Source organism: Ascaphus truei, chromosome 1 (assembly GCF_040206685.1).
Source record: "Ascaphus truei isolate aAscTru1 chromosome 1, aAscTru1.hap1, whole genome shotgun sequence".
NCBI classification, from domain to species: Eukaryota; Metazoa; Chordata; class Amphibia; order Anura; family Ascaphidae; genus Ascaphus; species Ascaphus truei.
In genome coordinates this window covers 35,230,502-35,248,418 of record NC_134483.1, presented here as the reverse complement: position 1 = coordinate 35,248,418, position 17,917 = coordinate 35,230,502, and the positions used below count along the sequence as shown (strand labels likewise).

The 17,917-nt window shown below is 43.3% G+C and overlaps 1 protein-coding gene across 2 annotated transcripts in view; it reads left to right on the top strand.

The window, feature by feature from the left end:
* MYO5B (myosin VB) overlaps window positions 1-17,917 on the top strand; it is a 340,466-nt gene that overhangs the window by 204,580 nt on the left and 117,969 nt on the right. For both annotated transcript variants that reach the window (XM_075586196.1, XM_075586185.1), the window contains exons 8-10: window positions 1,412-1,519; window positions 3,909-4,018; window positions 6,775-7,040. In XM_075586196.1, the coding sequence (XP_075442311.1) occupies window positions 1,412-1,519; window positions 3,909-4,018; window positions 6,775-7,040 (484 nt within the window). The remainder of the gene's footprint in view (window positions 1-1,411; window positions 1,520-3,908; window positions 4,019-6,774; window positions 7,041-17,917) is intronic.

Genomic DNA, 17,917 nt, shown 5'->3' with positions numbered 1-17,917 from the left:
ATACCCCAGTACCCCACTCGCCCTCTCTCCCCAGTGCAGAGGGAGTGGAGATGGTGGTGTGGATCGTAGCTTGTTCCCACTCCCTGAGCTGCCTAATGAACGTGCTAATCACTAGTACCCCGTGTAAGGAGAGGAGTGGGACAGTTTCCATCAGCACGCCGGCATTACCAAGCTGGCTGGAGGGGGGCGGGAAGAAACTCCTATATGTAATGTGGGTAATGTGCGGCCCTTGAGGTATATCCTGTGGCCTACCACTGGTATACACTGTATATTATTTTAATAAATGGTGTATACAATTAAAATAAAACATTGGAAGGCAACACACCTTAGCTGAGGGCTAATTTTAGTGAGGTACAAAAACAATGTTTAATCATAACTAGTAATCTAAATTAAGGTTTGTTTTACACAAGTTCAATGTTATGACAATCCACCCACTATACATGTTCAATAACTTGTTTATCTGCTTATCTTCTGTTTCTTTGGGTCAACAAACGGTACATCTGGGCTAATCAAGTCTATTCTGCTGAAGTATGCCTGAATTACTGCTTATTTCATGACTAGTTTACCCCCTTAAAAAGCAACCATATGTGCATCTGAGAGGTGCGGTGTACAGCCAGGCGGGGCATGTTCACAGAACACGAATGGCACGATGCACTGAATATGTATCGGGTGTAAGTGCGTAAAGCTTTGTAGAAGAAGCCTAAACCATCAAAAACAAAGTTATCATTTACTTCTGCCCTTAACCCCAGTGTTTGTTTTCTCTGTATTGTAATTTTGTTTAGCGCTGGGTACACTGTTGGCTCTATGTAAAAATAAATAAAAAAGACCCGTACTTACATACAAAGACTCTATGGGATCTGTGGTGGCTGTTCATTAAACTGAGATAAGAGCATATTTCGTACGGATTTGTATCTCGCTATATTTATTAAGTAGTTATTTCAGGGCACAACCGTGCGAAAACTGCGTCTTTTCTTTTTTACGCCATTTGGTTCCAGGTATGTAATTCTGTGTGATGTTCAAATCTTGCATGCAAACAAGGCAATTGCAACTGACTATTAATTGAGCTGCGATATTTTTTAGATCGCCCCAAAAAAGTCTAATTTGCCTTAGATATATTTTCAGGGAGAAAGTAGGATAATACTTCTACGATATACACACAGTGCTATAACCTGCAACGTTTCGGGCTGCAGGTTTACATGTCAGAAATGCCCCCTTGCACCATTTTTGTACCCATGTTTTGATAGGATGTACAGATATGAAAAGTTGACGGTTGTATTTGCTGCCCTGTGATCTTCATTTGTAGAGTTCTGGGCAATGGTGTTTGCTTTCTGAGCTATGCCGAGGGATTATTATATATATGTCATCATTCATTTTCCGGCTTTAATTACATTTTTATTTTTTATCTCAACAGCGCACGCCGAGGATTTTTTTTACACCTCTCAGGGGGGCAACGCGGCTATTGACGGTATCGATGACGCTGATGACTTAGAGAAAACGCGGCATGCTTTCACACTTCTGGGTAAAGGATGCATTTAAATAGCTCCTGTCAGAAAGATTTCCACCAGCCAGGGCACAGGACCTCTGCAATGGCATTTCATATTTCAGTGTGAACTGGACTCATAATAACATCAGTGACAGAAACCCAGCAAGGAACTGCCATGGATTTCTTGTTGCTGACCATTTGGATTTGACAAGTAATAGAGAAGTATCTTCAAATCAATTCAGTGACCAAACTGTATGATTATTGCATTTGATTAGTGGAGATGTCACATGCGTGGGGTACATGGACAATATGGTTCGGATGGAAACACTTTTGCAGCTTAAGAATATTAGAAATTCATACTGTACCTACTTAGGCCTCGGCTAAAGTGAAAGCAGCAGGAGAGATTTCCTGTCCTGCAGGCAGAGGCGACAGGGAGGCGTGACGGGGGCGTGTCAGAGGGGGGGGGGGCGTGACGTCACGGAGCTGGATCGCCCTCATTGGGCGAACCGTTCACGTGACCCGGCCGTCGCGTGGGAAATTCAAAGTTTCTTGTCGCGTGATGCACCGATCTCTGCGTCGCGCTTGTGCATGCACGCGCCCCGTGTGTGCAATATACATAAATACATTGGCGGCCTAGTGTTTGTTTTCGGCACGAGCCACGTCGCTTGTGCTGTCTCCTCTACTATAGACGCAGCCTTAGCTAGTTTGTACCTATTTTTGCCACTGTGAAAGGGGAGACGAGAGATCCAGGGCCATGGCTACTAAGTAGTGCTAAGCAGTCAAGCCCCGTACAACCCATTCACTTTAATGGGACGTAAGGTGACTTTTGACTTGGCACCCCTTAGTAAATATGGCTGCCCAAAAAGTAATGTGAAACAAAAGGGGGAGGGGGGGAAATCGGGTCAAGCCACTTGGGATGCCCCTGCAAAAAGTCTAAAGTAATAAAAAATGACAGCATGGGTGCTAAGACAAATAGTTTGGTCAAAGAGTAAAGATCATGAGCAAAAGGGGGTCCAGCACACCAAAAAATAAGAAAATAAATCAAAAGATCGCAAAAAAGGTCAATTAATGACTACAAAAAGTCAAAGTAGCATCGGAATGGAACGAAATGGAACGAAATGGAATGCTGCCGTGACTTTTTGTAGTCATTAAATTACCTTTTTTGCTATCTTTTTTTTTTTTTGGTGTGCTTTACTCCTTTTTGGCTATTTCCCCCCAAAAGTCGTACCACCCAAAGACATGCGCTAAAGATGGTAAAAAAAACCAACCAAAGCATTAATTTACCACGGAATGGTAAAAGTTTAAAAATACAGTACCGCTACGCGTCTGATTTGCTTTATAAATGTCAGCCCCGCTCCGCGTAAACCTATTCAACATGCCCTAGTCGGCAAGAGCGCTATTATATAAGATAATGTACCGCGCAGATTGTTGAGGCGTATGCAAAAGCTCATTACCAGACAGAGCCTTTTCATGACTGCAGGGCAAATATATTGTAGGAAACCGGTTTTCTTCTTCAGATTGAATGCCTGCGGCATCTGAGTTGATTTGAAGTTGATTTTGTCTATTCACTGCAGCTTCTTCCTGGCTATGCAGTGGCATAGCCGTCTGTAATGCCTCGCTCAAAACATGTAATTGCTGCCTTTCAAATACTGTACAATGATGCCTCAAGCTAACAGCTGATTGTTGCATACATTTCTAATATGACGCCGTTTTACACTGGCTTTTAAAACATCAAAGAAGGCACTTATGTGATCTTAAAGGGAAGAAAGTCTGTGTATACTTCTCATGTCGGTCCTGGCTATTGTATCACACGAGGATATCCGTGGAGTTTTTCTTTGCTGAAGTTAACATTGACTTTCTTAGTTTGACAATCGTGACTTGTAAAACTCTGAACTGCAACGGGGATTCATTAAGATTTGATAGTTCTGTTCTCGTATTAAAATTTGCACAACGCTCTACTTTTGACACGGGTAACAACGGTAATCATTTGTTTTAAGTAAACATATATATATCTATTAATAATAGTCTTCCATTGCTGAACTGGAGTCAAGATTTAATAAGCTCTATCCTCTATAGCAGGGGTGTCTAACCCCAGTCCTCAAGGGCCACAAACAGGTCAGGTTTTCAGGTCGTTGACTAGGCGTCTGATTGAGCCACCTGTGCTGAAGCAGGGATATCCGGAAAACTTGACCTGTTGTTGGCCCTTGAGGACTGGAGTTGGCCACCCATGGTGTATAGAAATTCTCATCCATGGTACTTTTTTATTTTATTATTATAATGTTTTTTTTTTTGGTTATTCTTGCCATAGTGTTAATTCACAGAGTGCTGGGATATTTTCCATATTTCATGAATGTTGATATGGTTCAGTAAATATTGGCATTCGCATTGTGTTGGAAATAAAATGCATATCTTTGTGCTTTGACAGGCGTGAAGGAGTCTCACCAGATGAGTATATTTAAGATAATCGCGGCTATTCTGCATCTTGGGAACGTACAGATCCAGCCAGAGCGAGATGGAGAATCGTGTAGCCTATTGGTAAGACAGACACGGAGATAACGATATACAGAAACAGATCTGCTTACTATCAATGTGTAAGATGTCATGTCCTTCAGCGCATAGCTCTTCACTGTAAGGCCGCACTTATAGTCCCGGCAACGGCGATGCTGATGTCACGCTGCGTTCGCTGAAAAACATCAAATTGAAGTGACTTCCAGCGATCGCGACCAAGCCGTCGCGTCGTGCCTACTATAAGCGCACGCAACGGATTCAATACATTTGTTTTGACGTTGCATCGCCGGGACTATAAGCGCGACCTGAGGCTGAGATTATAGTAGACGCTCGACCGATCCCTGCCCTGAAGTCTAAGGCATTGGGGAGAGGCGTTGCGGACGCTGGTTCGCCCTCATTGGCTGAACCGCTCACGTGACGTGGCCGGCGCGCGAGAGACAAAATCATTTGTCTTTTCAAAAAGACAAGAGCGGTCGCTCTGCAGCGCTCATGTGCACTATGGGCGGTCTCATAGAGAAGACGTCTGTTGTTCACGCCGTCGCGCCCGCTGTAATCGCGGCATAAGAGTGGTGGATGCTTAATCAGCCTCTCAAACATAGGAGGCAGAGGCAAGTATAATATATATCCTATCGGTATAAGGAAGAATGAAGAGTTAGTATATTGGGTATATAGATGATGGCAGACTGTCTGGTATATGTTTGTTTTTTTGCTGCTTTGTAAAATGGTTTGGATGTGATCCCTTCTCTGCTTGAAACATTTTTCCTGTCCGTCTCTACACGGGCCTACATGCAGAGGGTTGTGCTTTGTTGCCCGACAATGGATAAGAAGCAAAAGGTGCTCATTTGCTTGTCATTTCCCAGAATCCCTTGCTGCAGCGGAAGCACTGTATGCTGGGAGATAACGGGGAGAGGCCGGGTTGCAGACCTCTCTGAGACGTGGGAATGTGCTCACACATGAAACTTTTATACTGTATGCTGTTGCCTGACACTAACACTTCCCAATTTTACAGGTGCTACTTATGGGGCTAATACCCATTTGAATTAGGATATGTGCAAGAGTGGCAATAAGGCACTGATCGCACGGGCTGTAATGGATACATTGTATAAGAAACGAGAATGAATCAAGGCCTGTTTCACTTTGAGTCCATTATCTAATAAATACAATATCATCAATGGAAACCACTTTTCCAAAAGTCCTCAGTTTTCCCTCGGGACGCTTTATATAGACTGCTGACCCCCCCCCCATTTTTTGGGCATTCGTTTCTTTGGGCTTTTGTGTTACGTTTCAAATTCTGACAATTAACAGATATTTTCGATGGATCCATAATGAGACTATGCCCTCTATTAGTTGATACAACTTTCCATATTTTTATGGCTTATTTGTAAATAGTAAATTAAAACGTCACTGTGTCCATGCTGCAGCAGATAATTTGCCCTGTTAAATGAGGGCAAATAACGTTGACGTCATGTAAATAGGTAACAGACGTTATTTTCCCTGAGTCTAACGGGTATCCACTAAGCTAATTGTGTGTGTGAGAGAGAGAGAATCACACCTGAGGTACCTTGGAGATATGCAAATAGAATAGGCAAAGTATATACATTAGTTAGTGCGTCTGGCCCTTTAAGAGCAATGTATTAAAGACAGCATTTAAAGAACACATTTGTTTTACTTTTCAATATTGTAAATGTTACCTGAGAAACATAATATTTAATTAGGTCTGGAAGCAAATTGGAGGTGCTGCATCGGGTCTTTATGTATATGTATAACAAACAAACAAACACACACACAATACATACAATTGTACATTATTTCTAACGCGATCCGCTTATAATGCAATGTGATTCTTTGGCCCCCAAACACAGCGTTATAAGGGGGTTGAGCTGTATGTTGCAATAATTTTTTGTTGGGTAATGTAATTCATTGATTTACCAGCACCACCTAGGCCAGGAATGGCCAACAGGTCGGGCTATCCCAGCTTCAGCACAGGTAGCTCAATCAGTGACTCAGTCATTGACTGAGCCACCTGTGCTGAAGCAGGGATATCATTAAAACCTGACCTCTTGCCCCTTGAGCACTGGAGTTGGCCACTCGCGCTTGAGACCAGGGGCGTGCAAACTTTCTGTGCTGCGCCCCCCTGCCTGCCACCCCTTATGCTCGCGCCCCCCCCTTACCCAATAGCCAACGTCAAATGACGCGCGGGGGTCACGGCGCGTTGCCATGGCGATACGGCGCCGAAGAAAGGTACGTAAAATCGGAGCCCCACCAAAATAATCTTGCGCCGCCCACTTTGCGCACCCCTGCTTTAGATGATCACAGTGGTGGCTGAATGTGAGTCCTTGCACATGGCTTTTACATTATTGTGTCTGAATCGCAGAAACAGATGGGGGCATTTCACCGTGTGGTACTGTATGGGATCAGAATGCAAATGAAGAAAGTAGCATTATAGGAGGAGTTGTCACTGACACCACTAAGGCTTTTTGAAGTAAATCTGCAAGTTTTCTTTTAAACATTAATTATGACAGGAAATTAGGATTCTGGGTAGGGAATTCTGTATTTGTCACCAAAGACCAACTTTTTTTTTAATCATAATGTCCATGTAGAGTTGTATGCATTTTATATAAATATGTATAAAATTACACCCAATAAGAATGCACTATACTATACTACTGTACACTATACTAGTCTAAACTACTTCTCCAGCTAGAGTCAAGACTACCATCAATATTCTACATGCTGTTCACTGTCGGTTTCATCTTCTCATTTTTCTCCCTTTACACCTCTAGAAAGGTGACGAACACCTGAACCACTTCTGCGAATTGCTTGGCGTGGAGCATGACCAGATGGAACACTGGCTGTGCCATAGGAAGCTAATCACCACGTCCGAGACGTACGTGAAGACCATGTCTGTACAACAAGGCGTGAATGCACGGAATGCCTTGGCCAAGCATATCTACGCTCAGATGTTCAACTGGATAGTGCAACATGTCAACAAAGCTCTGCATACAACGAGCAAGCAGCACTCTTTTATCGGCGTTCTGGACATCTACGGGTAGGAGACGGGGCCTTATCACTATATTTTGTTTTGCCTGCAGGCATAGTCTATCATATTTAGCAACATCGAAATGAACCACATTACAGAATCCGCGTTATTCGAATAAAACTGCTACTATGTTGTGAGAGGTTCCACATGTGCATTCAGATATTTTGTTATCAGACATCATATAAGCTCATACATCTCGCACCACTTGTAAGGTCATGTCGGTCCCTGCAGAAGTCTGCACATTAGCCTAACTGAGGAGAGAATTACTAACAGAATTCCATCACATTAGGAATGTCAATTGTGAAGTTGGTTGCAAACACCATTGTCATGTTGTCTCAAATGAGATGTTGTTGGCATCTGTGGAAGTTACTCATTATTGACCATTATTGTGGCAAATAAGTCCGCTGGGAAGAAAATAGTGTATTGGGCTGTGTTCCATTTCCCAAGGATTATCTATTCCTAGGAGATCCAGCTTCTTGGCTGCAAATGCTATAATCACCTTATCCCTTATGAGGGTCATTTAGCTGAGAAGGTTTTATGCTATACCCTGCGTGTTCTGTATATGCCTTCAGAAGCTATCTGGTATAAAAAAGATGAATGAACGTTTTTCCTGTTGGCGGTATCAGCGGACAATTAGTGATTTTGCTGCTACTTGCAGCTTTTAGTTAATTACCAAAGCTCATTAGTGCTGATTAGGACTTTGTTGTGATGAGAAACAAGCATCTTGAAATGAGTGGAAACAATGAATAAAATGGGCAATTTGTTCAATTTGACTAGCAGCAAAGGTGTCCAACTTTCAAGGTGCCTGCTACTAATAAATCCTTCAATGTTTATTTGTAGCTTTGTGATCTTTTTCCTTTACATGCACAGACAAGTGCTGATGAAGCATTTAATTTCGACACACAGCTGGGTGGGTCTTGCCACCTCTTGTCTGCTTGTAAATTGGTGGAACGTTTCCTACAACAAACTGACACCAATGAGAATATTATGGCCCACATGTGCTAGATGGTGCTACTGTGCGTCTTGGCACACACCTTATGAGCTGTGGATGGTCCAAAAGATGTGCTAGGGCTTAGTACATGATAACAAAGGTTCTATGGTGGGGAGGGGGGATTCACTAACTTCCAACATGGATTATCATATAGCGACAACATAGTATATGTATCACATTCCATGTCTTGGACCACCATCTCTCTCACTTTTTCCACATGAAAAACTCTACCAGGGCAGGTGGACACATGAAAGGCTCAAGTATGTATATATTATGTGTGGAATAGCAATGTTTGCCCAGACTGTTCATCTTCCCTGTCACAGCAAAGCTCATTGCTTGTATTATATATAAATCTTTTGCTTTTGTATGAATATGAATGTATGTATATATATGTGTGTGTGTGTGTGTGTGTGTAAATACCTACGACCTGTATGGAGATACCGAATATTAGCACAGGTGTTCTTAATAGGGACCCCTTCTTCCGCCTACCTATCTTCTGTCATCTACTGATACCATAGAATTTAGATCAGCGCTCTGATACAGTACTGCAGCCCACATCCTACATACAGTATATGTACAGTATGTATGTAGATCTTTATATAGCGCCCTAGTGTACTCTGTACAAAGACAATACAGGGAATTATAATACAATAAGAGCAATAAAGTCAGACATAAGGAAAGGAAATCCCTGCCCCTAAGAGCTTACAATCTAAGTGGGATGTTGATAGACTTACAGAGACAGCAGGTGAGGGAATAAGTGCTGTAGATGTCAGTACTTGGCCACAATGGTTTGTAGGAGTGACTGTGGGTGTGGGACAGTAGCCATGAGTGCGGGACAGTAGCCATGAGTGCAGGCTATGGGGATGCTTCATTTAAGAGGTGGGTTTTAAGGTTTGTCTTGAAGGTGGGGAGAGAGGGTTCTATACAGAGTGTGTGGGAGTTCCACAGATAAGGTGCAGTGAGGGGAAAGGGTTTAAGGCGAGAAAGAGCAGTAGAGGTGAAATGTTTGCAAACGGGACAGGTATGTGTAGAGCGCAGGAGACGAGAAGATGCATAGAGAGAGATCAGAGCTGATATGTAGGAAGGACCAGATGAGTGGAGAGCCTTAAAGGTAAGGAGGCAAACTTTGAAGGTGATCCAAAATTTGATGGGAAGGCAGGAGAGGGATTTAAGGACGAGATGAGTGGATACAGTTTTGGAAGAAAGTGAAATTATTCTTGCAGCCAAATTTTTAATTGATTGCAGGTAATAAATGTGTGCGGGAGGGAGGCCTGTTACCAGTATGTTACAATAATCCAGACAGGAAAGGATAAGGGCATGCATGGGAGTTTTAGCAGTAAATTGACAGCGGAAAGGGCAGACGGTGAAATTATTACAACGGAAGAAGCAACAAATGTTGGCCATGCCGTGAATGGGAATGGGAAAGGAAATGGAAGAATCAAATGTCACTCCTAGGCAACAGGATAGAGGGTAGTACCATTCGCTATGATGGAAAAGGGGGTATTAGGCCAGATTTAGGGGGAATATGAGGGGCTCAGTTTTAGCTATATCAAGTGTAAGGCTGCGCTTATAGTGACGGCGATGCGATGTCGCCGAAAAGCATTGCCGCCACCGCGTGCGCTTATAGTGCACGCGACGGCGACAAGCGGCCCTTGAACAAATCAAATTGTGGGAATCCCGCGATGCCGCCGACCGGCGAAATATAACTTTCACCGGTGGCGACGGGTGACGTCACCCATCGTGTCGCCGTCGGCGGCACTATAGACAAAGCCTAAGGTGGAGGCGCACCACCCATGAGGATATAGGCAGGAGGCAAGACTTGGGACTGGATTGCAGGAGTGAGGATAAGGGTGGATAGATATATCTGCATAACATCTGCACAGACATGATACCTAAGGCAAAAGCGTTGATGAGGCCCCGAAGTGATAGTGTGTAGAATAAGATAAGGAGAGGTCCCAGAACGGAGCCCTGAGGTGCACCAACAGGCAGATTGATGTCTCTGCGTATCCAGTGAACCACACCTCATACCTTACAGGGATTTTGCTGCAGTGTATAAAGGTAACTGGCAGCTACACTAACAACTATTGAGCTCCTTTCCTAATACTCTGATATATTGAATTGCAATGTGAGTATCAGACAACACTGATTAAGTAACAAGATGCTTCAACAAGCACAGTGCACGGTGAGGCAATTGTTGCAACTGGCTACAATTTGCCACTAGCACACTTTGTGCAGTTAATCCTTCGACTGCCTCTTGGATGGGATTTTTTTTTAAACTACTGCATTATATCAGAATGTTTTTGTATTTTGTAATAATACAGATGTTATCTTTTTACATCAATTCTCTCAAATAGTGATTAATTAAAGGGATATGCTATGTCATACCCAGACTAAGGACTCAATACATTTAGTTTGCTTCAATGGACATACAACTATTTGTGTCAATCATTATATTTCAGTACCTTCCTTTTTAGATACATTTTGCTAATACTGCTTTCGGTTTTGAGTGAATACAAATGGGGCTTCTTTTCCCCAGGAGGGAATACTCTTTCTTTTTGATATACATAATTGGTCCCCTAGTGCACCTACCTATAAACCAATAAGGGTCAGGCAGGTTTCATTTGGTGTGTGTGTGTATATATATATGTGTGTGTGTGTATATATGTATATATGTGTATATATATATATATATCAGGTGACATATTGTGTGTTCTTTTGCATGTCATTTCCCAGAATCCCTTGCTGCAGTGGGAGCACTGTATGCGAGGTGATAATGGTTGATGAAAGGCAGGGTTGCAGACCTGTCTAAGACATGTGAATGTGCTCACAAGTGATATTCGTTATTGGCTATGTGTGTGTGTATATATGTGTATATTTTTATATATATATATATATGTATATATATATATGTTATGTATATATGTGTATTTATATATGTTATGTATATATACACACATACATATCTACCTACATATATATATATGTATATGTACATATATATATATATATATATATATATATATATATGTATATATGTATATGTACATATGATACTGTATATATATATATATATATATATATATATATATATATATATATATATATGTACATATATATATATATATGTAGGTAGGTAGATATGTGTGTGTATATATATATATATATACATAACATATATATATATATATATCTTATTATATATTAGTGAAAGCACTGTATGCCTGTCTGCATCTTCCTGTGTCCCTACGGACAATCTGATTGCACCTTTGGCCTGTCACTCCGCCTCAGGCCATGCCCGCCCCCGCACACCTCTCATTGGTCTGCGGTCCGCCCCTGCACAACTCTCATTGGTCTGCGGCCAACACCACTGCCACACTGTCCCACCCCTCACTGACCTACACCACTGACACACTCTCCCACCACTCACTCACTGAGCTTTGGGAACGCTTGCCAGCACCTAACCCTCACTGCTCTGAGAGATTTGCACCTAACCCTCACTGCTCTCAACCCAGAAAACCCTGACCGCCTGCTACCATGACAGAACTGCACAATCAGGTACACAGTCTTATTGCTTTCAGCACTGCAACATTCCACACCCTCACACAACACCACACACACCACACACACCGCACGCTCACACCGCCTCTTACGGCCTACACTGCCAACACACCTCCCCTTCACCTCACCGCACTGTCTCATCCTCACCTCTCCAACGGACACCGCACCCCCCCCCCCCCCCCCCCGAGGCAGCAGCGCTGTGTGATCCTCACATCACCAACGGACACCGCACGTGGCCGCAGCTCCTCCGGAGATCACACCACACAGAACCAACATTCCCCGTGTCTCCCTGTTTCCCGCACTTTCACCCCCCCCCGGCGCCGCTACAGTCAGCAGGGTAGCGGAGCGAGCGCCCGGGACACCCCCCACGGCTCTCAAGCACGCGCCGCGCGCCCCCGCGCTCTCCTCCTCTCCCCATGTCAGCTCCCCCCCGGTGCTTCGCTCAGCTCTCCCCCCTCCGGAGCTCCGCTCAGCTCTCCCCCCCGGTGCTCCGCTCACTTCCCCCCCGGTACTCCGCTCACCTCCCCCCCGGTGCTCCCCTCACCTCCCCCCCGGTGCTCCACTCACCTCCCCCCCGATGCTCCGACAGGCAGTGGACACGCGGCGCCTAAGATGGCGGCGCCCGGAAGGACCCCCTTCCTCCCTCGCGGAGTAAGATGGCGGTGGACGGAAGGAGAGGTGACGTGTGTGTGTGTGTCACTGTGTGTGTTTGTGTGTGACACTCTGTGTGTGGGGGGGGACACTGTGTGTGTGTGATACTGTGTGTGTGTTACACTGTGTGTATAGTGTGTTATACTGTGTGTGTGTTACACTGTGTGTGTGTGTAACTGTGTGTGTGTCAGACACTCTAGGGTGGGGACCGGAGCTACGCATGGGGGGGGAGCAGGAGCGGAGAGAGAGGGGGGAGCGGAGAAACATACAGGGGGAGTCGAGAGGAGGGACACGGAAATTGTAAGCAACCCACCCCCCCTCCTGTCCACTGTCCCCCCCTCCTGTCCACTGTCCCCCCCTCCTGTCCACTGTCCCCCCCCCCCTCCTGTCCACTGTCCCCCCCTCCTGTCCACTCCCCTCCTCCTCCCCCCCTCCCCTCCACCTCCCCCCCTCCCCTCCTGTGGCGATGCAGGTTCATTCTCTTGTTTAGCCCCTGTCCTGTCTCACCTATTTAGTAGCAGCCCCCTGGGCATTTCATGCACATGATGAGGTACACGACATTGCTGGAGGAACAGGTGAACCCTCCTCTGATTTTGTATTCCCGATTCTTGTGTGGTATTTGTATTGTGTCCGCTGTGTAGAGCATTGCGCAGGTTTTGCATCTTGGGTCCTGGCATGGTTTTGTCCCGCATTCAGTTGTACTGCTGAATACTTTACTCCTCACCATAATGTTCTTGAGATTATGGGGTTGTCTGTATGATAATAAGGGTGCTTCAGGGAAGACCCGTTGCAGTCTTGTATCTTCCTGGAGGATGGGTTGTAGTTTCCTGGCAATCTTGCGTAGGGCTCCTAGGTGTGGGTTATATGTGACCACCAAAGGTACCCTGTCGCTTGTCTCCTTCTGTTTGTATTCAAGGAGATCACTTCTTGGTATTCTGGTGGCTTTGTGAATTTGCTGGTCTACAATTCTGTGGTTATATCCACGGTTTATAAAGTCTGATCTCAAGGCTTTAGTCCGCTGGTCTCTGTCTGCTGTGTCGGAGCATATCCAGTTGTATCGTATGGCTTGACTGTAGATGGTTGCATGTTTGGTGTGTGTCTCACACTGATACACATACATACTCTTTCTTCACTTGCTTTCAGTAACCCTTTGACACCTCTAGCCATAAAACACATCCACATGGGGGAAGGCCCAGCATAGATAACATTCCAAGAGACACTGTTTTTAAGTAATCCTTGCTTCATTCATTGTAACATCGCCGGAAGAAGAGATCAGTGTATCTTGAAAGCTGGCACAAATAAAAGCATTTCGTTAGCCACAGAACGGTATCATCTATTTATTTTTTGATTATTGAAGCTCGGCTAACACGGTACTGATACCTCTACACACATATATATATATATATATATATATATATATATATATATATATATATATATATATAAAATGTGTGTGTGTATATATATATATATATATATATATATATATATATATATATATATATATATATATATATATATATAATGTGTGTGTATATATATATATATATATATATATATATAAATATAAAATGTATATATATGTGTGTGTGTGTGTACATGGGCTTCTATTTACTATTCGCTGTTCTACATATACTATAGTGGGTTATAGAAATAATAAAGCTATCCTACATACACAAAAGCTTTTTTTGGCTAACTAGACCTTGTCAAATATAACAGCATTTTGTATACCGGACAATGACACAAGTAGACAGAATGAAAATTAAGTATGCTGAGGCACACATTTTAGCAGCATGGTGCAGTACATGTTCTCATTAGCAACACCTTGGTTTATAAAAGCTAAAGTGCATTTTAAACCCGCTCACTTCAGTGGGATTCCCAGAAGTGGTATAACTATCATCATTTTCTCAGTAAAGCATCTGAGGCACCTCTGACTCAGTATCCTATGTGCATGAAGTGCTAAGGATACAGGGGTAATTAAAATAGATTGAGCTTATTGGCCAGTAAATGAGATTTTATATTGTCTGTAGGACATGAAGGAGAAAATATGCAGTTATGCATAACTTTAGCTGCTATGTTAATTGTCTTAATTATCAATATTATCAAGAAATGTTACTAGAGTCTCAAGTTCTATATATATATATCCCATCAAACCTCCCTCTATATAACATAGGGAGATACACCTGTGCTCAAAAAGGAGCACATCTGGGAGGTATGCTAATGAGATATGCAATGTATATTTAAATGACTCACATCCCACACTTCCTAAAAGGCTAATCCAGCTATTAGCGTATCTCTGGTATCCCAGGTGTGCTCCGTCCTATGCACAAGGAACATTGAACTGGCAATTAGGAATTGATCGGCTTTTAAAGGTAGCCAGAGGGATTGGGCTTCAGGTGTGAGCAGTGAGAAGTAGAGCTCAAAATGTAGTGTTCCTTAAAAAGGAGCTGGGGCCCAACACACAGAAAAAGGACGAAAATGAGGGATTGGTATTTGATCCCTTTTTCTTATTTCTTTCTTCCTTATTTCTTTGTATCCTGATTAGTTTTCATATTTATAAAGGGGTGTATCCTTGCAAAATGTCCATAAACCACATGTAGTTGACAAAGGCTAGTTAACAAATGAGGATGACGCCTGCCTGGCTCTTTCTATATTAGAATGTATAGCAGGCGGGCAAAGGAAATGGCGTTCAAGATTTCCTTGTGAACTCTGGTGGTTCAAAAAAAACGAAGCCCAGTAAAATGAGTCAAAACTCAAAAAGGGACTCACGTGTTGCTTTGCTGAGAGTCCTTTGAGTGAATGGGTATATACCTTCAGTCGCTTGTAGGGTCCATCCGGCGTGCAGATCCACCCAAAACAAATCTGGAACAGGGAGAAAGCAAAGAAATGCTGCGCAGCACCACCAGCAAGGCTAGCACCGACATGTCTCGCGGCGTCACCCTGATAAAGCGCTTTGCGCGAAACATGTCGGTGTTAGCCTTGTACCTCTGTTTTTAACATGATGGAGTAAATTGGATATTTTTCAAGTAAGTCACCCTCTGTCCCTTCACTGTGCTGGTGGTGCTACGCAGAATTGCTTTGCTCTCTCCCTGTTCCAGAAGAAGTGATGCCACCGATCCATAGCTCACACTGATAGAGTTGCTGTCCAGAATAACAGAGGTTCTGGGTTCTAATAGTGTTTGGCATGGCACCGGTACTGCCTTCCTCTCACCGCACCTTGGACTTGTAATCAGTATGGTTCTTATGAAAATCCTTTTAGGAAGTGTGGGATGTAATTTAAATATGCAAAGTATATCTCATTAGTATATCTCCCAGTTATCTGAGATGTGCAGGCAGGAAACTCACCCTATGTTATTTGTATCAAACTTCAGATTTTGGTAAAATAGCTCTCGCCTTCTCTTCCGCTCCCATATTTAAGGGATTTGGAATCCGCAGTTTTGGATTTTAAGAATCCGGAATCAGATTTACGATCAAATCCAGCTGAACTGATCCAATGGCGGAAACCAATGTATACAGGCAAATGTTTTAGTGCCCAATCCGCTTTTGGATTTCCTTGACCGAATTTTGGTAAAACCAGATAAATCCATGGATCGGATTGACCGTTTCGCCCATCTATACTTGTATTGTGTTATATGGGAGGATATTCTACAGTCTGTTAAAGTATGTATTTACCATCACACCATATAAACATTATTATTTCAGCAACATTATCTAAAGGATTAAACTTTGCCAAGTTGTACGGCCAGCTTTTTCACAATGAAATAGAGAATATACCAAAAACGGCAACAACAACAAATAGCAATGAATGCTTTCTCCAAATTTTCAACATTTTTGTTTTCAAGATATAACACTGACAAATATGCACCAAACTCCTGTCACTGAAAAGTAGAATATGTGTTCAGCACAGGAGAGCAATAATTACAGCTATCTCTCGGTAAGCAAAAAAATAAAAAGTACGATGATGGAAGAATAAGGAGTTCTCTGCTTGAGAAACGGGCTATGATTAATGCACGGAGCATTTCAAAGACTGTTGGAAGGTTGAGGCGTGACCATGTGCTCATGGACTTCAGAAAACCTGAAAGATCTTCCACTCCAGAAGTAGAAAACATGCCAATAAAGTGTTTGTGAAGTTCAACATTATTTCTAGTTTCCAAAATATCTTTAAATAGCACAGCTCCTGCAGCCGATGCTGAAGGAAGTTAGGCCTAGGACATAGTGAATGGAAGCTCACTGAGGCGGGCTGAGCCACGCTCAGCAGATGCACAAAGCCCCTGCATCTGTCATCAGTGCGGCTATAGTTTCCCCCTCCGCATGCGCGCTGATGCGTGCGGAGGCTGAGAAACTTTGCAGAGACAGGCAAGTTTGAAATTTGCCGCTCGGCGAAGCGGAGGAGCGGTCACTTGACCGCTCCCATCCAATGGGAGCGGGGAACTAGCCCCGCCTCCCGCTCCTCCTCCTGGCACGCCTCCGCTCCGCCTCTGCCTCCGCCCCGCCCCCTGAGCGCGCTCACTGCCTCGTCTGCAAGGACAGAAAAAAGCCCCATTTTCAGGAGGCGTGGCAGAGCAGGAGCGCGCCTCAGCGAGCTTCAATGCCCTATGTTCAAGGCCTTAGATTTCTTGTTGGCTGTATTGCACCAACTTAAAATGTAGTAATATAACAATGGATGTTCACATCTGAGCTTTTATAGACCGCATAAGCCTATCCATTAACAGCACCTGTTAATATTTTTGTCATGCAGTTCCAAGGGAACGCATCAGTACTGATCGAGAGTCCATATGAGAACATTTTATAGGCCAACCTAGAGTATAAATATTCTTGAAATCAGGCATAATGCCACTTATTTTTTGCAAGACACTTTCATCATTTTTTATTTTATATTGAAGAATGTTGCTCCGCAATGAGTTGCCCATGTGATACGTTTTGGACTGGATGGATGGATGTTGACTGTTTGTGGACCTTAACCAGAACATTTAAGATGCAGTCACGGCAAAGTAGACCATGTTCAATAACCGCAATCAGTACTACAGCAAATTAGTCTGAAGTTGCTCCAGTCATGAGGAGTTTGGGAGATTGTATTGAAAGTATATTCGACATCCTAAGGTGTACTTTGGACGGAAGGAAAACAGTGAAATAGACTGAAATATTGGTATTTTCCATTGAACTTAATAAGTTTCCATATTCATTCAGGCTACTTACATACAGGCTACATGTCAATGATCTAAAGTGAAAATTGTAAAGACAGTCAACTGGTTTATATAGTGAAGGACACACTGGCAAGAAGCGTAGACAATCTCTGTATCTTATCTTTTATGTAATTGTGTAATTACAATTAGACAGACACAATCTTAGCAAGCTCAAAACTCAGGCACAGAGTATTATATATTTATATATGTAATTGTGCCAGCTGGATCGCCAGCGGGAAAGAGATCTCAAATATACAACAGTAAACAGAGAAGGCCCAATGCGCATCCCATAGAACACATATTATTTAGTTAATTTCTATTTTTCTTTTCTTCTCGTAAGTATGGGTCATTTAGTTCAATATGTTGGCCAAAACATGTCAAGCCTGCAAGCACGTCAGGGTTAGACCCTGTCAGCAGGTCGTACACTTCCGTTTTATACGGCGTCCTTTGTGCTACGTGAGCTACAGTGCAGTTAAAATCAGAAGTGCCCTAATAAATATAGA